Source organism: Pseudoliparis swirei, chromosome 12 (genome assembly GCF_029220125.1).
Source record: "Pseudoliparis swirei isolate HS2019 ecotype Mariana Trench chromosome 12, NWPU_hadal_v1, whole genome shotgun sequence".
Classification (NCBI taxonomy): domain Eukaryota; kingdom Metazoa; phylum Chordata; class Actinopteri; order Perciformes; family Liparidae; genus Pseudoliparis; species Pseudoliparis swirei.
Window position 1 is genome coordinate 16614648 of NC_079399.1, and position 25479 is coordinate 16640126.

Consider the following 25479-nt stretch of genomic DNA (forward strand, 5'->3'; position numbering starts at 1 on the left):
AAACTCGACCGACGTGGCGTCCTTCTCCCTCTCGTCAGTGGAGAGCGGTTTGAGTCGAGCCGTGTGGCAACGCTGTGAAACAGTCCATTCCCTCTTTGGCCAAACCCCGTTGCCCCCGGAGACAAATGTGGAAGTACTTCACATTCACAGCCAACACAAGCCGTCCGCTCACATGAGTGAACACAGAAGCTTGGACCAGGACATCGAAGACAAGGAGCACTTGTTTCTGATTATGGAGTTATTGTTTTATTCAAGGGGAAACAAATGTGGTTTCCCGTTGCAGCAGAAACAGCCGCGACTCAGTGCTAACTTATAAAAGTGTTTGTCTTTTGTTTGCCGAAACTGCATCTATGGATGTATTTTTTTATCACCTCTTATTGCAGCTTAATGATGACAACGGGACATACTCATTATAAATATGCAAACAAATCTCATGAGACTAAGCTCAAAATGCATGATCCACATTTAACAGTAACTGCAATTGTAACGGCAACTATTTTGTATTTTGCTCGATTTTGTTTTGCTGGTTTCAGCTTCTTAAATATGAGGATTTCATGTCGTTGTGTGTCTTGCATAATATCCTGAATATCTTGGGAATTCAAATATAATCTGGACATATGACGGACTTTTGAAAGCAATGAGTTGATTAAGAAAATAAATGTCAGATGAATCCATAATATAGATAATCAACACTTGTTGTCATATCATTATTACAACTCCACGGCGTCCTTGAGGGAAGTGATCTGGTACGTTTACGCAGTCGGATAACAGCCCAAAGTATCGCGAGGACAAGGTCGGACACTGAATGTCGTGTGTTTTCTTTTCCCTTCGTGGATGCAGTTTATTTCTTCGAGTGTCGGTCAAGAGAAGTGAAAGACTCTTCTCCTCTAATGGCGTCTGTCTGTCTCTCTCAGGTTTACCGGAGGAAAGCAGTGGAGCTGGGTGAGAAGCTGCTGCCGGCCTTCAAAACGCCCACTGGCATCCCCTGGGCTCTGCTTAACCTCAAGAGGTGGAACACACACACACACACACAAGCTCGCTCTTCTCGGGTGGTATTTGAGGTCTGTTTTACGGTTTGATACTTTAAAGAGATGTGTGGTCTCTCTGTGAGCCGGATGAGCACAAGCTGCTCTCTGTTCCCTCTCACACGGCCACGCTGAGATGTTTTAGTTTTACACGGTCGGTCAGAAGTGGTTTTGGTTTTTCATCCAGGACTAAGTGCCAGCGGCTGGCTACCCGCAATGTGAAGCTACTATTTATGACGAGGTCATCGGTTTGGAGCTGGTGCTTTGGAGGACATGAAAAACAATACAATGCAGACACACAGGATGACATGATCAGATGACAGTGCACTTTCCTTTTTAGTTTGTATCAAAGGATATGTATAAAAAGACAAGAAGGAAACTTGGTAGTAAAGTGAGTGGTAGTTTATGAGTTGTACGGCCAAGAGCATTTGTCTTTATTCTTCAAAGAAGTTTTTACGTTCAAGTTTTTAAGATTAACATGAAGAGCTTCCTCTTTGGACACAGAAAACAGAATTTGCGTCTAATCTCCGTCCAACAATGAACGCTGTGTGACGATAATCTTTTCTAGTAGTTTTGCCTGAACGAAGCCCTGAACTATTTAACAAGCACACGTATAGAGACGCACTGTGGACGTCAAAGCGGACGCACACCTGCCAGCCTCCACTTGCTCTGTCAATCACAGGTGACGAGCACCTCTTTCTTTCTCCCTGCGTTCCCTTGTTGTATCGGTCTTCCCCCGGAGAGAGACGCGACGCTCTGCTGTTCGTCAGACCTTAATTAAAAGGCAGGTTGTCATGGCGATGAACGTGCCGTGACAAATTGTGTGTGTGTGTGTGTGTGTGTGTGTTTTAAATTAATGTTTTTCAACTGCACATTCTGATTCTAGATAATTGATTTTCGTCGGAGCAAAATTAAGAACCGCTGGACTTTTGCCTTCGCCTAAATTGCCGGTTCCACGTGCGTCGCCTCACATGTACGTTTACAATCCGGCCTCCCGGAACGATGACTGACGAGCTCGAGGAAAGAGAGCGCCGATACAGCGAAGAGAGGGATGGCCAGCGGGACCAAGGAGAGGAACAGGCGTTGCTTTTTAAATCCAAGAGGGCGCTGGGTGTTTCCCGCTGGCCATCAATAGAATACCAATTTAAAGAAAGCAAGTGGACGCGGACCAATTACTTGTGGATCGCTTTCTTTTCATCCAGTTTATGTCAAACATTTCAAGTTTAACTGAGAAATCAAAGACTTGATCTGGTGGAGATTGTGGCCCACATATAGTATTTGCTGTGTGACTGTTAGACGGGGCGGGAGGGACCGGCTTCCAGAAGGATCCTCACAGATGGGCAGTCTGAGATAAACACGAGGAGCTCTTCTGAAGCGGCGTGGTTCGGAGCTGTTGGACTGTCTGCACAACCTTGACCCAGATTGAAGTGAATCTGTAAAACACGCAGAGACACACTTTGCAATTATCATCTCTCCCTTCACCCCCGTCTCTCCCCTATCTTTTGCTCTTTTAGTCTCAGTTCCGTTCTTCATTTCCGGCAACAATAATAGATAATAAAATGTTTATATTTCTCAGTCCGTCCATCTTACCTTGAGTGACCCAGTATCTTCTCCAGCTGTCGGTCCACTCCGCGGCCTCGTTCGCTGTATTCCCTCTCCACGGTTTCTCATCGCTCTGCCCTCTAGCCAGCTGAAGAGAAACCCAGAGGGGCGACGAGAAACGAGGCCACGGTTTAAACGTGCCATTGCCTCGCCGCCGAGTAAACCTGTGTTCATTTCAGAGAACGAGATACTTGTCATAAAAGAGAGTCTCTGCCTGTCTGGGTTTGCACTTGTCTGGACAAAAACATTCAGGATTTAGTTTATTTATTTTTAAATGTGTATATCTATATATAGATATATATATATCTATATCTATATATAGATATATGTATATATAGATAATATATATATGTATATATAGATATATATGTATGTATGTATATTTATATATATAAATATATACATTTAAAAAGAAAATCTCCACAGAATTATTAATTCAAGTGGATTCTTTTTCCAGAAGAAACTTGAAACAGCCTCTTGGCCACTAAAGGTTCACAGGCTGGACCTGGACTCTCTCTCCCCCCCCCCCCCCATTCTCTCGCTCTCTCGCTCTCTCGCTCTCTCTCTCTCTCTCTCTCTCTCTCTCTCTCTCTCTCTCTCTCTCTCTCTCTGTGTGTGTGTGTGTGTGTGTGTGTGTGTGTGTGTGTGTGTGTGTGTGTGTGTGTGTGTGTGTGTGTGTGTGTGTGTGTGTGTGTGTGTGTGTGTGTGTGTGTGTGTGTGTGTGTGTGTGTGTGTGTGTGTGTGTACTTCAACCCATTGATTGACACTAACAGAGTAAAATGCTGTGTAGATCCGATTGAGTTGTTTAATTGATCTGCCACACACTACTGTCTCAACAAATCTGGTGTCTCTGTGGATTCACAAGCAGTTCAACGTTTTCCCCCGAATTTAGCAGTTTTAATTTAATTTACCAATTTTAATAAAATAATTTACATTTATCATATCTTGGAAAGTATTCACCGAGCACAAATACAGTATATTTAATTCAGTACATTAAATCAAAAGACATTTAGATAAAAAGTTTCTGACCGTTATGAATCCATTTAAAATGTACATGAATGGTATCAAATCCAAAAGTAGTCATTAATAGAGAATAAACTATCAATATTAGTGAATTAAATGTGAATATAGAAATATTGACCTTTTTTGTTGTTGCTGCCTGTGAGTGATGTCGGTTGCCTTTTTAGTAATTGAATCAATATGAATGATGGGAGCCAGACACGAAAAGGGCAAAGTCAAAACTCATCAAAACATTTGGACTCATTCATTCAATTGGATGCTTTTAGACAATCTATCCCTTAAAGAAGTAACAGTTTCAAGTTAAAAAAAAATATATATATATAATATGTAATAGCTCCAACGTCATATAAAGTAATTGAAACATAGTAAAAGTAGATATTGGTACACATGAAGTTCCTTCAATATTGAGTTGCTGCTATTTAGTAAGGAAAGCCGTGGCAGCACCCTGAAGACAAACTGCTTACCCTATTTCCTCTGACACTCACTTTTTCTCACACACGCAGACACACACACACACACGCACGCACGCACACACACACTAACTCGTTACCCGGTCGTTATCTGCTTCAGCCACTATGTCCCACAGCTCCCCCATGAACATTCAGACAGATAAAGCTCTTGCAAATCACTCACTGCATCCTGACTTGCCTTAATGGGATGAGGCTTGTGTGTTTGTGTTGTGTTGAGGTGTCTAGATTTGTGCTCCTGAGAAATGAACTGTTCATTCTTGATGAGCACACACATACACACACTCACTGTAAGTTAGCTGCCCACCGTCACCGACCATGACAGATTGTACTCGACTCAAATAAAGTCTCAACACGGATTAAAACAATGTCGTCATATGAATGCAGCTCCATTGTTAAAGCAAACTTCTACTTTTTTCTTATCTCACAGAATAAAATGTAAAAAAAAGAAAGAAAGTGGGACAGATTGAGTCCTTCAGCTCTGAGGCCAAAGCAATCAATCTTTAGCTCTTGGGGTCTCCGAGTTTGATTAATAGGCCTAGATGCAGAATGGCTCTATGAGTCCAGACTAGAGAGGTTGTCACGCTGGGTGACCCTACGAAGCGGCTCTCCGTCATGAAGCCTTTTATTCTAGCCGTGATGGGAAAATGAACTTGCTGCGCTGCGTACAAACTGATGTCGGCTTATTAACATTTAGAGCAGCCATTTCGTATTTTTATTTCGAGCTGCGCTAAAAGTGCAACAGCAGAATATGGCCCGAGTGCTCAACAGGAAAGTAAAGGGGTGAGTCGTCGGCAACAGCAGCAGGATAAGAAGAATAAGAAGTCGTAAAATATGAAACGTCATGAACAAAATCAATTTAAATTCTAATCAGACAACGATGGTTTCTTTCCTAAAGGTAACGTGGTCTCATTTCCAGGCTGCCACCAGACCTCTCAACAACAACACGTTCAGATAATCGTTTCTAGTTTCTGTTACGATAGTTTTGTCACTGGAGGCGGTGTGGTCTGCACCCTGAGCTCAGCCCCTAGTGGTGGCTGGGAGGTATAGCAGAGGAGCAGTGTTGTGTCCCAGCAACACAGTCACACACTCAGGCTCAGGAAAGCTTCTTGGGACACTCGATGCTGCCAGGAGAAGTGATTTCATTCTGCTTCTTATGGTTGATGGGTTCAGATTTAGTCATTAAGGCTTTTGGCACGGTATTTAGAACCAGCTGTTTCATTAAGTTGTGTTTGTCGGCGCTCTCTGCTGGAGTATCTTTGTAATGTCCACACGGTTTATAAATTATTGATTATTACGGCTGACATATAAAGTAATAGTCATGATATCACAGATAATATCAGGTGACAAATCTGGGCTCTAATGAGTCATTTTAGTCGTAATTTGTGGCCTTAATTTTCAATTCTATAATTGTTTAGAGTTTGGGGAAACTACGGCTGGTTCTAGGTGTTTCTACACAACGGGCTTGCAGGTGTACAAACACTCCATCCCAGTGTTGGTCGTAACACTGTCTCACTGCTGAGTCTGGCAGTCGGGGTAGCCAGAGATTTATTCTGAAAGCAAACACACACACACACACATTCACACATTCACACACTTGCGCTCACTCTCCTGAGGGAGTGGAAGGCAGCCGTGATTTAAAGCCTCTAATTAAGTTCCTAACTGTGCATCTATCGCAATTCACATTTTCTTTGTGCCTGGAGGAGAAGTACAATCGATTTTAAGACCATAGAGGAAGAGATATTAAGGCGAGTAAAGCAGGAGGGAAACGGAAGTCATGGCATGTTGTGAGGAGGAGGAGGAGGAGACAACAACAACAAATAATGATAAAATATAGACTGAATATGAATTGGAGGGCAGCGAGGATTGGCCAGTTCAAATCCTGGTATGAGAAGATTGGACACCCTCAAAAGAACAAACGAGAAAGACGGAAAGAGGACGATGCAAAACCTTCATAATTCACAACGGCATCGATCCCGGTTGCGCTGATACTCCGCCTCCCCGGCACCTGTAAGACAAACCCCGCCTCCAGCTAGAGGGGCGTCACCCCCCCCCCCCCTCCCCTTAAAAACTGAGTCTCCACCCTGGTGCCAGAATGTACAATACAATACACCACACCGAATCTAATACCCCAACTACTTTGAACATTATTAAACAGAGATTACATGTGAGATGTATTACACATGTTAACTTATAGTTTTGTCTCATCGGTGCCCCAGAATTTGTAGGTTTCTTTACAGCAACTCGGTCAGACGCTGCAATGGAGGGGCATCAACCTCCAAAGAGCTCAAATGCAACCTCAACAAATCGACTTTGAGATCTGTGAGCTGGTAGAACACACAAACACATGCAAGTCAACCAGTTCATCTGAGGTCATGCACGTGACGCGAAATACCACGACCGAGCTAATAATAGTGCGACGCCGTCTGCGTTTGGGATGAAAAGGTGACCGTGCTAACTGGTGTCTCTCTGCAGAACGTGTCTGCGGTTGCTCGTCACGACGGCAGCTGTTGAAAACACACAAAAAAGCTTCATTCAATTCAATTTTATCTACATGCTCATCGGTGTTTATCACCTGCGCCGACCATATATTTTAACTTTCTACCAGCAACCACGGACACATTTGGCTGAAAGTCACCAGGTAACGCGGTCACTCGTTAAACCGTAACACCTGTCGCTCTGAAGCATTGCTGTCCGGTCTGAATCCCGTAGAGCTTGAGCCCGCCACAGCTATTTTTAATGACGTCCGTTCTGGCTTAAAAACATAAAAGGAAAAGTTTTACCCAAATATCTTTTTTCAAACCTCATTAATTCCATTGATTTCACATCTCCATTGTAACCGTTATGTAACAGGATTAGATGCCGGCTGAGCAGACTCATTAAAAGCTTTCTGCGCGGACTAGATCCTGTTAGCCAAACAAACATATCAGTCCGATCCGAGATGATGGCGGCTGATCAATATCCGCTGTGATGTGTTCGTCGAAGCCTTGCACATTCTCATCAAGAAAGTCCTACCTTGCGTGAGGACAAAAAGAGAGGCAGCAATCTGTCTCCTGTTCGTAAACTGAACCAACTGAGACCTTTTATTCAGCCAGCTGTTGATATGAATCTTCATGGCTGAGAAACTAAAACCCACCGAGGTCACGAAACAGTCAACCGGGGAAATGAATTCCCATTTTGCATGAGATGTCATTGCTTTATCTTTGCCAGATAATGTCTTGACATTGGTTTGAAAGGCCGATCAAAGATCTTCTGAAACGTTGACCGATTTATTGGGTTTGTTCTGCTGTGCAAAGAGTTCATAAATCAAACCGAAGTTTCGTAGCTCAGCGCTTGTAATAACTCTCGTTGCAGCCCGTAGGAGAGAGAGAGGATGAGGAGCGAGCTAGTGGGCCACCACCGTCAGACGGACCAGTACAGTTGTGTTGCGCTGTATGTCAATGGACGAATGCCAGTTTCCAATCACGTTAGTTTGAATTCAACTATCATTCTGTACATGCAGTCGGCTTCACAGAGACTTTATGTCTCAGCTGAACGATGGTTACAAGTGACCATGACAGGTTAATACTACTGAATGTCAGCTGCACAGCCATATCTATTCGCCCCTTTATGCCAGTGGTCATACCTGACCAACTACCACCCCACTGGTTTTAACCCTTCGAGGGTGCATTTTATTGCTTATTGCTTCAACTCTCATTTGCCAGAGGAGTGTTTTATTTCTATGAAAAGTCACATATAAGCTCATTCCCGGTGTCGTATTTGGCCCAAGTAGGCCAGATTGATGCGCCTAACACACCCTTCCTTATCCATCCGTCTCTGAGGATTTCATTTATATCTTCCCTTCGCTGGTGTGTGTTTGGTTTCCACAGCAGCTTCTCTCTGTTGTTTTGTTCTCCCTAACAGATTTAGCGTTTCCTCTCAGCGAGGCTTTGGGAGGAATCGGACTGAACAGGCGACTTGCAAAGAAGTGTGTGTTACCTCCACTCGACCCGGAGAAGAGAGTTGTCGTTCATCACAGGGTTTCTAAAAGGTTGAATAAGATGGACGGACAGATCAAGCCTACAAGTTGACTTGGGGGAAGTTGATGGATTTATGAGGTTGAAGGAATAATGTTCTTTAAAAAATATCTACAACACTAAAAGACGCCATATGGTTTGGATTAAGAGCTTCTATGTGGAACGTTCTGGTTGTGTTGCTGTTGGCCGTCCCAGTGGGCCAAAGTGGGAGCGTTTTCCTGAGCGCCGTTATTCCCTTCTGGAAACCTCTCCTCCCACTGACCGTCTGCCCAGTCCCGGTGCTGGTTCTACCGCGCCTCCCTCCTTTCCCTCCAGCGGGTCCATCAATACCCAGCAGCTATGCAATAATGACACCGTCGCCGTTTAGTTCGGGTTTGTTTCTACCGGGGAAATAAAAGCTCCATTTACGGCCCAAAGGTCGTGCAACCATATCGGAAAGAGGATGGAGCTTTTCTCTTGATCGTTGGCCATCGGCAGCTTTCCATGTGCGTCTTTTGCAGTTACTTGTCCCGGTCGAGGGGCTGGCAGCCAAAAGCGACTGCAAAACAAAATGCAGCGTGTCCCGTGTTGTCGGTATTTGCTTTGAGGAAGACGGAAAGCAATCCAGCAAAAGGGAACCGTGGGGATAGCACAAATACAACACATTCAACTTTTTGGGCAGGTAATCATGGACTTTAATATCCTATTTTAATGTCTGCATCGGTCTAAATCCAACCAACACGCAGTCCCAATCTTAATCTGATCCACAGTGATGGATTTTCCCACCATGTTGTTCTCTGACCCTGAGATCGGCTCACGGTCTTCTGTGTCGGCTGGACTTGATTAAATCCAAAATGTAATGGGAACCAAATTATGGCTTGTGCAGCATGAAGGGGGAAGTGTGTGTGTGTGTGTGTGTGTGTGTGTGTGTGTGTGTGTGTGTGTGTGTGTGTGTGTGTGTGTGTGTGTGTGTGTGTGTGTGTGTGTGTGTGTGTGTGTGTGTGTGTGTGTGTGTGTGTGTGTGTGTGTGTGTGTGTGTGTGTGTGTGTGTGTGTGTGTGTGCAGCTCAGGTCCACATGTAATCATCGCAGTGGACACATCCAGGTGTGTGTTTCACAGTGTACATGAATTAGTAATATGTATTCATGAGTAGTTAGAAGCACCGTCATCAGTCTTTAGGCTGGAAGTGACCCGTCAGCGCCTCTAATGAACACACACACACACACACACATACACCCTGTTGCGAGGTTTTCTGTCCTTGTCAAACGTCCCAGAGGTTGGTGACTCTCACATTTGGTCGAAGGGTCGCGGCGGCTTCGTCGTCACTCCAGGCGGCGTCGGGGGCGAGGGTGGAGGTCCGTGCGCTCTGACTGACCTGGAGACACCAGCAAAGATATGAAGAAGTCAAGTGCGTGTGGGGGAGGGGTACAAATGGTACCCATTATTATTATGGAGTGTGAGGTTAGCGTTTAGTGTCGTTAATGTCACTCTGTCCGTATCCATTTTATGAATAAATGTTATTCAAGCTAAAGACGTCTGTCGAAACACAAAGTGTTCGATCACTAGAACATTTGAGTCGTCTTCACCATTCAAAGTACGAGTCACCGATCGTCTGGCTCTTTGAGGATTTTCCGCCTCTGTTCAGCTGTCGGTTTCATATCGAGACGAGCAGGTTTTCCCCGAGCTCAGGATAATTTTTCTTTCTTTCTTTCTGACATGACTCAGAGTGGAATCTTGTGTCTTTGCGAACAAAGCGATTGTGGGTCTAATCACTCATTTACAAAACTGCACAGAATAACTTGACACATTGAGCAGCTGTGCGTCCATCTTGTTGAACCGAACCCTCTTGTCTCTCCTGGTCCAGTGGCGTCGGCAGAAACTGGCCCTGGGCTTCGGGCGGCAGCAGCATCCTGGCCGAGTACGGCACGCTGCATCTGGAGTTCATGCACCTCAGCAAACTCTCAGGGAACCCCGACTTTGCACAGAAGGTAACAAACACGCTTTAAAATAGACAATATTATAACAGTTGATGGCGGCATCGTGCGTTCCACACGCACCCTTTGCACTTTGTGTCTGTCGTGCCGGAGAACTTGGAGAGGCATAAATAAGTACAGTTCAAACCAGACTGTTCACCCCTTCTCTTATTTCCCCATCGATATATTGATGACATCAAATATGAAACGGTTTCCTCCTTTTTAGAGCGATTCATACAAACCTTCCACAGACATTTCCCCGTGTGATGTTTTTGAGTCGAGGGGTTTTACCGATACTGATCCAAGTAGCTGAAATACATCATATGCAGCTTCAAATTCTGGATCGGATAATGGCGAGAAGTCATCATTTCATTCATCCGATTGTTTTGGCTACACAGGAACAGCAACACGCGTCACACCCGACTAGATCTGTGCATCCTGCGACGAAACACCTGTTGCCTAAACACTCTCATGCGGCCGGTTATTTCCTTGATGGTGCTGCAATGTGAACAACACACATTGTGTCTGAGTCTGCAGCAGCAGAGATGGTTCACTTTTCATTTGTGCTCTCTCCCAATAATTAACAGGTGATGAACATCCGAAAAGTACTGAATCGCCTGGACAAACCAAAGGGGCTGTACCCCAACTACCTGAACCCCAACAGCGGCCAGTGGGGCCAGCGTAAGTCCTCTTCCCCCTTCTCAACACTCAGTTTCTCCTTCATCCACAATGTGTGTCGTCTCCTTAGTGTTGCTTGAGTTGCTTTGAGGTGGCCAACACCTGGTCGCCCGCTGGGGCCACGTGAGTCGCCCGCAAGGCATGTTCTAAAAATAGCCAACATTGAGCGCCGTTCCAAAAAAACCCGGCCATAATCCCCGGGCACTAGGACCTTGGGGAGGCTGCTGCGCTGGCTTTCTCACTCTGCAAGTACCGTCTCTCAGAGAGCCGGGATGGCAGCCAATGAGTTTAGTTTAAAGTAAATGATGCACGGAGTGAACAGTAAGTCCAGGTAGTTACAGAATGTCAGTCGTTGTTAATGAGCGTAATATGTTTTCTCCATTGAATGGTATATTTAACATTGATTTAGTTCATCTTTATCTCAGTGATCGAGTCCAAACGAGCATAAAATATCACTATGACCCTGAAATTCTGTCTCCAACAGGATATCCAGGGCATTAAAAAAAATGCTGCCCGTGCAAACATAACCACTCTGCTTATTAATATAAGGGCCTGAATACTGACAGTCGGTGGGGAGGACCTATTCTTCTTCAAATCTGTATTATTACTGTACGTGTCTTTGGCACAAGCTATGCTCTTAATCAGTATGTTGGTCAGAACAATCAAAAAACCCTAGTTATAAAAGCTTCAGGTTTCATCAAACCACGTGGATGTCGTGTGGCGGCTCATTATTAAAAGGTGATTTATACAAATGTGTCATTCAGGAAGTTTATATCAATTAATATATATCGGATTATTTTGTACCCTTGAAGTAACTCTCGGTTTCAAAATGGTTGGTGACCCCTGCTTTAAATGCTTTGAACGCAGTGGATCGTCCTGGACTGGAAGCAAGAGGTGTTCTTTGGCCCTTCACCGGCTGCAGAGAGAGTAAACAGTGAACGTGTTTGCTTAATATCACCTCTCAACTGTGATGTTAAGCAAACCTTGTGACCAGATGGTTTCTGCCCTGTCGCCACACACACGCACCACCACCAGAGAGACCGAGGAGCATGAATACACGCTCATTACTACAGGCGGAAATCTTTGGGTTAATCGTCACCGAGATTTTGAGGCTGATATCGGAAACATTTATAGAAATTAGCATTTGTCTCTTGGAGAATGTCACAGGGGTTCGACCTTTCTTCTCCGCGATGACGCTGGATCACTAATGTCTGCAAATTACTGCTGCAAAGGGCTGAATGCTGCTCTGGGAACGGAAAGCGCTCCACGCCTGTAATTTGTTCTGACTAACAACAAGTATCCACCGGCGCTCCTCATCCTCTATTACACTTTCAAAGGTGATGAACTTGAAGCCAATCATTGCACAATCATAATCTTCTGTCATTATTTATAACTTATTAGTGCTCTCGGAAACACTGAATGCTTTTTATTAAGAACCGTCTCTGTTGATGAGAGCTGGAAGGATGAGTTGAGAGATTGATGCGTTGGAAGATACAAATTAGATTGAAGAATAACTATTCTGATGATTTAATACATTTTCTCTTTTACTGCTAAAATGTACTTGTTTATCTTTTAAATTGTGAATATTTCATTTCGTTTTTCAACTTCTGTCAGGATAAATTGGATCTCTTCTGACAAAACAAACAATTTGAATACATCCATAAGATGGACACACGCACATATATATATATATATATATATATATCCCTATTTTTATTTTTATGACCTTTAATGAACCAAACAAACGCAAAGACAAATAGTCAGCAGTTTAATTAGTTAGTTTTTGAACATTTAGAAAGTTATGTAATATTAATGATGTCATACTTTGTATAACTTGCTCTTGTCCCTCTTATTCTATATGTCCCAGTTTTATACATATATCATTATTCTTTCTATTTTATTTACTGTACTCTAAAAGGTGCCATTGGGTTTTTTTTAGGTCTAAATTAAAGCAACTCCACCCAGATCTCCATCTTTAAACCGCGTGTCCGCTCTCCTGTCTCTCTCACAGATCGTGATTACCGGTACAGGGTATAATTGGGTATAATCGATTATCAGACTCTTTAAACCATTTAGCTGAACAGTTAATGATGATGGTTGATAAGTGTTCAGGAAAAAGAGCAACATGTGGAGTTAAAGAGAGACGGGTTATATTTAATTGGACACGGTATGCACGGTGTGGTTTGGGAGTCCGTCAGTAAAACCTCTCCTCGTGCCACTTGTCAGAGAAAACTGACAGTTGAGTCGATATAATTGAAGCGACACTGACGGGCTGCTTACCAAGATCCATTCTTAAGGCGGCTTGAAGTCATTTTTTACCTCTAGTGAGCAAAAATGTGACTTCAGAACAAACTCAAAGTGACACGCTTATATATCAAATCACCAGGTTCTCAAAGGAATAGCTTTTTGGGGAAATTCTTTCTTGCAGAGAGTTGGATGAGAAGATTGACACCACTTTGTTATCTGTACGGTTCATTTGAAGCTACAGCCAGGAGACCATTGGCTCTCGTCATCACCACCTGAAGAGAAATAGTCAAAACCCCACAGATTAATCGGCTTTTTGTACAGAAGAAAAATATATAAAACGTGTCAATATGCCAACTTTAAGGCGCTGTTTCTCGTCCTCATGCTCAGCGATGCCAACCATCTCATGGCCTCAACCGTATATATTATATAATGGACCGACATCAGAGGAGGAGAACTGATATTCTCAAGACAATATCTCTGTCGCACTCTCAACAAGAAAGCAAATTGGCACGTTTCCCAAAATGTCAAAGTATTTAGTTTTTAAGTTTTATTTAAATTCGTGAACACATCTCTGGGTTTTAGAGGGGTTTGAACAAATAGAAACCAATAACTATGAAGCCCCCGGGGCCTCAATCTATTTACACAGCGCCAAATGCTAACTGAAGTTATCTCTTTGCATGTAGAGCAGCTCTGGTCCGTACGTCTCTTTTAAAATGTGATCCACACGGACCAGGAGCATCAGATGCACGGCTGTTCCTTTCTTCCATGAGGCGGAGTGGACCAACAATAGATAAAAAACGGACTTTGTTTGAGACGTTTTGCATCCAGAGAAGTCCAGAAACATCATGTTCTTTGTAATTTATAGTTGTCAGACTGGTGTTTGAATCAATAGGAAAGGACACGCGCCACCGTGTGAAAGGAAGTGAAGAATCAGCAGGAAGTGCCATTTAAATGAGTGCAACGGAATAACTTCTCCTGCTCCATTTGCTTTCATCGCTATTTCACCTCGTCGAGGTGTCGTGTTTCTTCAGACTAGGCACTGCTCTTCATTTCTCAAAAAGAACCCTTTGTGGCTTTAAATTAGAAATCTTTTGGTCGAGTTTTATGATTACGGTTTTTATATCCATTGATATGCGTCCGAGTTTATTAGAGTCCAGTCTGAAGTTGTTTTTGATGCCCAGTCCTTGATTTGTGGGCTGAGGTGGTTAAACATGGACCTGCACCGCTGGTCTACCTGCTTGTATTATCTGATGCATGAAACGTTGAATGAAGCGACTGGGAGCACATCCACGGTTATAAATGTTGACATTTGCCTGACCCTCTTAACCGGAGCCGGTCGCTGTGTTTTCATCCAAGTGCTTTATGCAAATTATGACATATCCAGTTAGGAATGTTGAAGAAATAGAAATACATAAAAACCCTTTTATGCTCGTCTTGGCCAGAGAGGCCTTTTCATCGACAAAGACATCAGAGATGCACTAGTGATGGGAATGTATTTGTTAAATAAATTATGATTTACGGATGATTGCAGACTAATGCCGTCTGAAATATATATCTCCACCACGGCTTCACAGAAATGCCGTGTTTCAGGTTTTTTTCCTATGTTTTAGCCAAACTGCCGTGATGTTGCCGTGTGTGGTTGAGAAATGCTGAGTCATGGTTTCCACCGTCTCCCTGCTTCAAAGTTTGCATCCGAAATGCGTGAATTTTCTGAAATCAGACCGCTCTATTTTAAACGTGCCCTTGTTTCAAGATAGTTTCAGTATTGAACTCAGGCTCTCCTGTTGGCCCGGCGCCAGCCCATCTCCACCGGCCTCCTTCTCTTTTCCCTTTGAGATGATCGCTGCTGACATTTAATCTCTGCGCTCCACCAACAGGGCTGGACTCTCGTTAATGACCCATACATATGGATGAGCCTTCACTGACGATCAAAAGCGGCGAATACCGAAGCGCCGCTCAAACGACGACAGCACACACACACACACACACAGACACACACGCGCGCGCGCATAATAACACTGTAGCTGTAGCTGTGCTCTGTTTATAATGCACACATAGATCCTGCCCCGGGCCGTGGGATGGTGATCGCTGGATGGTCCAGCGATTTTAATCTAACGCGGCATTCATGTAGGAGGCGTGTGTGTGTGTGTGGGTATGTGTGTGTTATAATCTGTGTTGGTCGCTGTGTTGCAGATCACGTGTCCGTGGGGGGCCTCGGTGACAGTTTCTACGAGTACCTGCTCAAGGCCTGGCTGATGTCTGACAAGACGGACGAAGAGGGCAAGAAGATGTATTATGATGCCCTGCAGGTAACACACACACTCTCTCTCTCTCAGGGTCAGGGTGACCTTGACACCTTGAAGGATGAAACAGGAGGCAGATATATTCTTGCCTTCACCGGAGCTGCTACGATTCGCTGAACAGCACGGTTTTAATTCATGACAACCACTTCCAGCTCGTAGCGCCCTGATGGGCCTCCAGCTGATCACGGTGACTCCGGTCGGTACCGTCGTAGCGCTCCAGGCATCCAGCCAAAGTCACCGGAATCAACTGCTTTTCCTGCCCGAGTTGCATGTTGTTTCAGCTCGAGGTGTTGGGGGCGTTCCTACACGTCAACACATGAGGCGCGTATAGAGGATAAAAGGTGAGGCGCTCGGCATCGCACAAAGCACTTCAAAATAATTACAACGCGTCAACCCAGCGTGTCTACGACTTCCCACTACTCTCACCGTTGTAGATATTTACCATATGCGTTATTCAAACATCAACCTCACCAGAGTAGTCGAGAAACAGCCTGAGTGGGAAGAAAGAAAGATCAAATATTCTTTTGATCTAAACTTTCTAAATTGCGATTGTCGCATGCGACGTCTGTACACTTGATGTCTGACATTATCAAAATGTTTGGCCGGTACTTGAACAAAGAAAACCAGAATATCAATATAATACCAGTGGAGTCATTTTTCTCTTTGGTTTATTTGATAAGGGACAGTGCACATTAATAAAAACATGTCTGTAAATGTGCCAGAGTTATTAGCCAAGAGGCTATTTTTCATCTGTAGTCCTGAGAGGCAGATGTCACAAAACAAGCCTAAAATCATAAGATTACATATACAAGGTTTATACAATATTGACGCTTTTCAATGGGTGCACAAGCAATAATAGGGAGAATAGTGAATATACTCTTAGACATTGTCAATATTAACAAGACATGTAACAAAGAGGCTCACACATTCAAAACAGACAAAGCAAAATACAATAAGCGAGAACTATGATAAAATGGACAGAATAAAAACATCCATGTCAGAGGCACAGAACATAAAGTGTAATACTTTGGTGACATCATCTTCCTCCCTGACATAATGATGTCATTAAACTATTCAATGCATAGAGACAGTTTAAAAAGTGTCTCATGTCTAGTCGATTAGCAACAGCTTCTCCTCCTCTGCACATGGGTGTCTGGGTTTTGTTGCCATCCAGTCGGTAGTTACCTCGCCAGCTGCAGTCGAACGTTAAATGAATCAAATAGAAGAGAATATAAGAAGCTTCAATAGCTTTTTATTTTGTATGGACTAACTGAGTTGGTGAAAACCCTTTTTGTGTTTGTGAGATTTCTCTCCTGACGGCTGTAATTGTACAACTGAATAGAGAAATCATCATTTGTCACCTGTCTGCAGGTCCCTAAACGCACCATCTGTGAATGGCGTTAAGCACCGTCTCTGCCCCATCATCTCATCGCGTTGCAGCGCCCATCTCCACGAGCTGTAATTTCCAATCTGTTGCGCTTCTACCACTGAGAAGTGGATGAGAGACCCAACATCGCCGCGTAGTTTAATTTCACCGTCAATGGATTAAGATGTGGAAGCGTAAACGCCACATCGAGCTCCACTGGAAGACTGAATATACGTCATAAGTGAGGGTTTGAACATAGTGTTCGCAGAGGATGATAAAAAGCTGCTCGATAATGACAACAAACTCGAGGTCAGCTCCAGAGATTAGAAAGTGGCACGTTGTCTTCATTCCTCCCCGCAGGGGAGATATTAAAGGAATCCAGCAGCCCAAATAACTTTGAGGCTGTTGAAGCACCAGATAATAAAAGCAATAATCTACATGATGCCACGTAATCACCATAAATATGTTCAGGGTCAACTGAGATGGTGTTTGGCTGAAATCAATTCCCGTTTGAGTCGTGTGGCTGTTTTTCTTTAGCTTGAAATGGAAACATGGGCATTTTAGCGTCTCTCGCCGCGACCACTGGCGTTCCTTAATCCTTCCTGCGGGAGCCAGATGGTGAGAGCTCGAGCAGAAGAGAGACGGCGATGGCACGGACACTTTAATGCGAGGAGGCAGAGACGCGGAGCGGATGAATCAACAGCCTCGCGCAGCTTTTCTCCGCTCAAAAGCAAATTGTCGACTTAAGTCGCGGTGACAAGCGGCAGATCTCAGCTGGAGAGAGACGACTCTCCAATTGTTTCTCTGTCGCACTCTGGGGTGAAAATATATTACACGGCGACTAAAACGCAGCGTTAACCGTGCAGGGATTCTTTACCCATAATCCCTCCTGATCTTCGAGGATGATGGGCCTTCTTGATTTATTTGGCAAGGAGAAGCACAGCAGCAGGGTGATCATCGGAGTCATAAATGATAACGTAAAATGATAACTCATGCTTGTGCTGCATATATTCTGGGGCGCGTTTAAAGGGTCATTACACCCCAAATGAGCTTGACGTGAGCTGTTCTCAAGATGTAGACGCACCCCCGGTCCACCAGGCACGGACATATTTAATTATGCGCACCCAGACACTAGATAAGGCCGCACATAGTTATAAATGTTTATCTGCTCACGACAAGAATTGTGTTCCGATTTCTGTAAAATAACTGTTGCCATTCAATTTAAAAGAAATGTATAATTAAAGCCCCATAAACCAAGTGCCATTAAAGGAATACTTGATCCATAAAAAGACCATTTATATATCAACTCCTCACCTTGTGTGACCTTTTAATTCCCGAGCTCGAGTTCACGGTGAAAGGAGACTCAAATAAATGTTGACGAGCCTTAATGAATGGAAGTCAATGGGAGCTGTGTTTACACACGCACGCACACACACACACCACTAAAACCTGTTATTAACACAGAATCACTCGGCTGCTGGCGCCGGTCCACGAGGCCGAAGTGAGTCCAAAGTGTTTCAATCGTAAAGTTTAGAGAATAACAGATACCACGAGATGAGTCATTGATATCCATCGGTCGTGTTGTGGTTGAACTATAGCTTCAAACTTTGTTGTACTGGCAGATATCTCAAAAGTATGTTGTGTAAATCGCCGTCTGGTTAAGAGGTATAATTAGTTTCTTTTCTTTTTTTAAGAAAACAATTGTTAGCCTGATTGTTTTTAAATGTAAAAAGCACGAGTCTTTACTTTAAGTATATTTACAGCCTCGTGTCAAACCTCAGAATGAGGACCGACTCGCGTCTGCCTCGTCACCCGAGGGCCGAACCCTCGTGAAACCAGCTGTCACTCTGTCTTCCAGGCCATAGAGATCAACCTGATAAGGAAGTCCAGCAGCGGGCTGACCTACATAGCGGAGTGGAAGGGGGGGCTGCTGGAGCACAAGATGGGTCACCTGACCTGCTTCGCGGGAGGCATGATCGCTCTGGGCGCTGACGGGGCGCCCGACGACAAGACGGGCCACCAGATGGAGCAGGCCGCCGAGATCGCCCGGACCTGTCACGAGTCCTACGCCAGGACCGGTAAATATGCACACGGCGACGGCGGAGCGCACTTAAAGGTTTCGTGTTGTCCTTTTAATTGGTCGCGCTGGTTTTAGGTTTGACGGCCTGTTTTGATTTAGTAGCAGCCGTTTGGCCTTTTCCACCCTATTAAGTAAATGGTGATTTTTGGCCAATTTCAAAGTCCTATTAATATCCAGATCCACGGAATAAATACTTGGAACCGACCGTTTCTTAATACTGGCTCAGCCATATTTATAATAGTGCCGCTCTATTATAAATATGCTGAAAGATAGAAGATGCTGATATCATAATTCCTGTATTTCCCTCAAGTCATCATGATTCAAACGCAGCCCTGGAGAACGGAGAATTAATTTAAAATAATGTAACAACATGGATGAATATAAACCTAAAATATGAACCTGCGGCCATGAATTGTTTCTTCTGATTTTGTGGGAATCTGACAGTCATTATATATTCATATGTATGAATAGCTGATATCCTCGCTGATGGTCACGTTTACTCATGGATGTTATGAAGAGGCATCAATATTAGATCGAGACCGTTTGATTCAAAGTTCCTCAGAGCTACTTTGAATGTCCTGTGTCTGATTCTCCGCTGCTCTACATCTCACCATCGTTCCTCCTCTCCAGCTTTGAAGCTGGGACCAGAAGCCTTTCGTTTTGACGGCGGCGTCGAGGCCATCGCCACGCGCCAGAACGAGAAGTACTTCATCCTGCGCCCCGAGGTCATCGAGACCTACATGTACATGTGGAGGTTCACCCACGACCCCAAATACAGGCAGTGGGGCTGGGAGGCCGTTCAGGTAACGCATCCAAAGGGAGATTCGCTTCTTTTTGTCTGATTGCATTTGGTGCGACGATGTTGAAACGAATGTTATCGCAGCGCACGCAGGTCTCAATTTAAAATGAACTGTGGGGGAAGTGAAGTAAGTAATTTCAGGTTGGCAGTTTCTCACACACTCTTTTTTTTTTTTTAAACACACACATGGGGACAGAAGCTTACAGGAGGTCAATTTATTTAACTTGTTTTATATTTCGCAAACGACCGCCCTGAGGTTCAGCGATGTTTTAAGTGCATGGAGAGTGTGATTGATGTCTTCCTCGCTCCCTCCTCTCAGGCTCTGGAGCAGCACTGTAAAGTAGAAGGAGGCTACAGCGGCATCAGAGACGTGTACGCCTCGACGCCCAACCACGACGACGTGCAGCAGAGCTTCTACTTGGCCGAGACGCTCAAGTAAGACACACACACACACACACACACACTTCACTTCTGTCCGCTCATGATGTTGCCATTGCACTTTATTGGAGGACAAGGCCCCTGTATCCCCAAACCGACAGAGATATGTCTCACACAGACACACACACACACACACACACAGACACGCACACACACACGTACTCTCACACACACACACACACACAGTCTGATAATGTCGTCATGCATTCAGACTGAGCTCCAGAGAGTATGCTACGGTCACGACCAAGGCTTCTTCCACGCCGACACATTGAGTGAACCTAAGAGACTTTTCGAGGATCATTTATCGCCCTTCTCGTGCGGCCTCCAGTGCCTCTGCCGAGGGGCAGTTTCTGAACTTACATCAGGATGAATGTAAACAGCAACAACAAAACAACAGCTGGGGAGATAACATGGCTGACATCTTTACATTCAAAAGATTCTGGATCAGGGAATCCTAGTCCGTCGACACCGATGTATGAGCATCGAGCACTTCGTCAATTCTCTTCTTCCTTCACCAACATCGAGGAGCTTAAAGCTTAAAATCAGGGCTCGGTAAACATCGCTTCAAGTATTCATGCAATTTTTTCAAGTATTTGGGGGTATTAGGTCTGGACTGGCAGGAGCCTGGTGATCAGACGGTGAATGAGGTGAAGAGCCTCTGAGGATGTGACAGTGTGAGGAGTCGGGGCTTTCCCTCTCTGACACGACAGTTCAACAAGTGTGAACAAGTGTGTGTTACATGAACACGCAATAGACATAATTGCACACATAAAGCTACAATGATATCACAAGTACACATTAGCCCTTTTTAATCATTTTGATCCATTCAATTAAAAATGTGATTATGCCTCCACGGAGCAATTCATTTCATAAAAATCATTTTTAAAGTGTGAAAACACGTCGCTGAAGGTGACGCCTCCAACCCAGATCCACTCGATCAGTTCCAGAAGACCAGCGAGTTTTAACATGTTGAACCAGAACAGATTCAGAGGTAGTTTATTAATTCCTTTATTTGATGGCTGTGATTGATTATTATTGGTCATCTGACCGTCGGGCCTCCTTGGACGCGAGCCGGCTGCAGGTCAGAAGAGGTGTTTACTAGAAATCTTAAGACATCTAATACATTTCTGACATTTCTTTAAGTCTGGTTTTGATCCCAAATTCTTCCTCCCAACTCGTCCTCTCTGTTTCTCACTGAAATATGTACGGCCTCTCAAGCACCCCCACCCTCCCTCCCCCTCCTCCTCGATCATTTTTTATTTCCTCCCCCGCACCACACAGCTGTTGACATGAAGTCAAGGTTACTGATGGGGCCGCGGGGCCGTCGTCCGACGCTGCTGTTATTCCTCACCGGCGGTCCATCTGACCCAGCGGCGCCTCTGACCACCACCGCTCAGCGTCTGGGCTCCAGCGGCGGTGACGTACAGACACAGCGTTCTGGTCTTCTGAAGAAAAAAAACAAATCCCACGAGCATGAAAAAGTAAAAGCGAACTCTGAACAGTTTGTTCCCTCCGAGGGCGACGGGCCACCGGCCTGGACGCGGCGCCGCAGCGATCGCCTCGTCAGTCACATCCACGACGGACCCGGAGATATCAATCCCATTTAGCAGCAGAGCCGTACGTCTAATCCTCCTAATGGTACCGGCTCCTGGCACCACAGTCTCCATCTTTACAGCCGCTGCCAAGGACACGGCCATTCCTCACGCGGAGGAGGAGGAGGAGGAGGAGGAGGCTCTTTAGTCTGACGACACGCGTGTTTTTTCCCCTCCACGTATTCTCAACTTTCTGCTTATTGATCTCGTTCTTCATGATGAAATCTCAACTGTCCAAAAAGTTCCCTTGTTTATGCTCCGTGTTTTAATAACCTCTGATGACATTGAACTGCAGAGTTTCATCACTTCAGTTTTCATAAGCTGGCCTGAGCAACACCCCCCCCCTCTCTCTCTCTCCCTCGCTCTCAGTTCCACATCGGTTTCATATTTCTTTTGGCAGGACTGCCGATAAATATTTGCAAAAGCTGAGCACAAAATATGACCTCGTAAGGCATAAAGCCGTTGAGCGCTGAACAGTCTAGATCAAAAAATGAGTCATCTTCATCTTATTGTTTATTTAAAAAATGAAAAAATCTTCCCTTTAAATCCACGTGATGGTTTTCTCGCTGCCGCTACATTAACATTAAACTCGACTTTATTTGGTGGAGAACCTTCGTTCGTCAGCCTGTTTTCCAGCTCGTGGCGTTATGGAAGTGAATTCACACACAATTCAGTCACTTGGGGGAATACTTCCCCCTCAACAGGATCGTTTGTGTATCCATCCCTCTGTTCTTGATTAAAACGTTGTTCTTAAAGCCTCGAGTGGGAACGGAGAGAAAAAGCTAAATGGAGAGAAGTCTCGATGAATGTCTGTGGGGTTTAACGGCTAAACTGTCAGAACATGGACCCGGTCTCTCCGGAGCTCACGACTTCCCCAACACGAACACGTCTTTGCCAAGACAACATCAAGTCGATCGAGGACAGACGTGGATGTCAACTGCAACTCCACTGGTTTGGACGAAGCATCCTGGTTATCTAATCGTCCGTGTTGTGTTGTTTGTGGGCGTGTCCCAGGGCAGTATAAGGATATTCTGAAACTGGGCACTTCGCAAATGATGGAAAACAGGCTTCCGGACGCGCGTGAATTAAGTTCTCAACATTCAATGGCAGTAAGTGTAAAACAAACATTCAAGGCCTCACGATCGCGCTCTTCATCGGTCCCGGCTCTTAATCGGTCCCGGCTCCTCAGCCTTCAGCCGTCCGGGTTCCGCGGGAAGAAAGCGCTCTCTCTAATCCACCGAGTCTTAGACTCAAAATCAGCCACTCCTCACTCTCAAAGGGGAGTCCAGCCTTTAACACCTAGTGATTGGTTCAAAGTCCCGCTAGAACAATGAGGGGTCGAATGTCACTGAACCCCGGGTCAAAACGTCACTTCCGGTCAAGTCGCTAAACAAGTATTTTCACAATAAAAGTCCCGTCTTGTTGTCACTTCACGGAATTCAACCGGCTTCGTCCATCTATAATACCAACACACAGTCACTCTCATGCAACATACATTAATTCTTTCCATTTACATTTTCATAGAGTAAACATGCTTCATAATACATTAATAACAATATCAATATTCTCCCTAATATTTCCTATTATAATATCTTTCTATATGTATTAATTTGAAGCATAAGACCTCTGCACATGTTATCAAAATAAACTATTCCAACCTAACAGCAGTAAAGTCTGTGTGGGGTCTTAAAATGACTCTTGAACAGCTCTGTCCCTAGAAGTCCGTTTCAACAGGTACATCTCCTCATGTTAAATGTATCCCCCCCCCCCCCTCTATCTCCTTCAGGTACCTCTACCTGCTCTTCTCCGATGACGACCACCTCCCGTTCGACCACTGGGTCTTCAACACCGAGGCTCACCCTCTGCCCGTCATCAGGAAGGGCAAGACGGACCTCCCCAACGAAGTGGAGTAGCGGAGCGGCCCGAGTGCAACGACCTCTGATCCTGTACGCCTGAGCCTCCAGCTGTCTGGCTGACCACAGTTTAGCCATTTGGAGTCCCCAAAGGTTGCAGGTGCCTCTTGATTGGGATTTCACGTTTCTTTTTTTTCTTCTTCTTTTTTCTTTCTTTTTTCTTTTTTATAAATGGGATCAACAATCAGAAAAACTGAAATCAAACAGAAATCGAGCCTGAATTCTTGCATCCAGTTTAGTTTGTTTTTGCTTCCGTCGTCGCTGAACCAACATATTTACTGCCGGGTAGCAAGAGAGGGACACCAGGCGGGTGCATCGCACGCCCGCATCGCGAGAGCTCCTCTGACTCTTCCAAAGCGGCGCTCGGACCAGTTGCCACATCACTCGTCTGTGACTTTGTTGTTAGTAGCTTCGGCTTTTAGTGAAGGAGAACCCGGCCGGACCAGGAACCAGCCGGCCCCCCGACATGGATGTTCTCGGACCCGAGCTTCGCGAGCCAAAACCCAGAAACACAGCTGTGAGCCAACGGGACGCTTCTTTTTCCTTCTGCTGTATCGCGTCAGTATCTAGACGAGCACCGAACACCTCCACCTGCAGCACCACCGCCAAGGTCTGTTTCCTAGGAACATGAGGTTGTCTCTGTGGAGGTCAAGGCGGGACGCTGAACTTTAAAAGTCCCCCCCCCCGCCCGCGGTATTTAACATGTTGCTTTAAAAACAGCCGGTGATGACGGGGAACGTAGAAGACGGCATTGTTTGATCTAAAAATAGAAAAGACAGGTCTGACCTCCAGGTCCACTGTCCTCCTAAATGCGCATGAAGAGGAAGATGGTTCCACTGTAAGTTAGCAAGCGGACCGTGATTCATTTTTAATTTAGACCCTCCACAATAATCCTCCTGCATATGTTAATGTCACTAAACACGGGGTCAGCACTGCTCGCCGGTGTTTCTCCGTGGTACCTCCAGCCTGTAGGATCTTCTCTCCTCTATGAGGAGACTTCGATGCTCCGCCTTCACGAGAAGCCGCCCTGCTTCACCTTTCTGTCCCTCGTCCATGCAAAGTGTCTTTCTTCCCGTCGTACGTTTTCATCGGCGCTTGCGAGCTCGTCGAAGTCGGTTATGCCGGTTATGAGTTAGATTCTTATGGCACGGATTTCTCCTGATGCCACACAGAACACAGATAAAAGCCTGTTTAGTCTTCAATCGAGTGCCTTCACTGTCGCGAACGAGGAGCCGGAGGGAAAAGCCGCTCACACAAACACAAAAGGTTTAGACGTAAAGTCCCCCTGCCTCAGATTAAGGATCGTACCAGAACCAGACCCTGATTGAAGGAGAACTTCTGCTTTTTTAATTTAATATTTAATGTCATTTTGGCCTGAAAGGAGCTCAAGAGTCCCAGTCAAGTCATTTCCTGGACTACACTGACATCTAGTGGTGAGATATGGCTACTGCAGTCCACATGTTGGTGGGAACCGCGTGCACATCAGTGACTATTCTGTCATGTTCTTGACTTCCCAGAGGGATGACAAAAGGGTTTTATCCAAGTATACACATCTGCAACCCCGTTTTTTTTAAGAAACGGTCTGTTGGGTTCCTCTCTGCAGGTTTAAAGACGTCTCATGTATCATAAGAGCATAAATCTAACCAAACGTTTACTTCTACCTGGTTGTAATTATTCAGCCCGACCCGTGGCGAGACCAACGCCGACGTGTCTGTCTTTCACTTCCACTTCAATCGAGTTTGGAGCTTCTGAGCTGAGAGGAAATCCCTCCGTGCTTCACGCAACTGTTAAGTTAGTTTAGAGGCATTTATGATCCGTGTGATGTCGTCTTGTAACGGTTGATTTTTGCTGATTGTTAATTTATTCCGTCGTTGTCAACGAGTCTTTTTCCCGGAGCTGACCCCCAGGTGGCGCTGTGGGTTCAATGGTTCACGACCAGATGTTACTTCATGTGTTATCACTTCATGTGTTGTCGTTGCAT

At 45.0% G+C, this 25479-nt stretch overlaps 1 protein-coding gene across 2 annotated transcripts in view; it reads left to right on the plus strand.

Moving 5' to 3' along the window:
• man1a1 (mannosidase, alpha, class 1A, member 1) overlaps positions 1–25158 on the plus strand; it is a 120024-nt gene extending 94866 nt beyond the window's left edge. For both annotated transcript variants that reach the window (XM_056427601.1, XM_056427602.1), the window contains exons 5-12: positions 915–1009; positions 9974–10097; positions 10670–10763; positions 15201–15316; positions 18535–18754; positions 19387–19559; positions 19875–19990; positions 23372–25158. In XM_056427601.1, the coding sequence (XP_056283576.1) occupies positions 915–1009; positions 9974–10097; positions 10670–10763; positions 15201–15316; positions 18535–18754; positions 19387–19559; positions 19875–19990; positions 23372–23498 (1065 nt within the window). In that variant the 3' untranslated portion in view covers positions 23499–25158. The remainder of the gene's footprint in view (positions 1–914; positions 1010–9973; positions 10098–10669; positions 10764–15200; positions 15317–18534; positions 18755–19386; positions 19560–19874; positions 19991–23371) is intronic.
• The last annotated feature ends 321 nt before the right edge of the window (positions 25159–25479 follow it).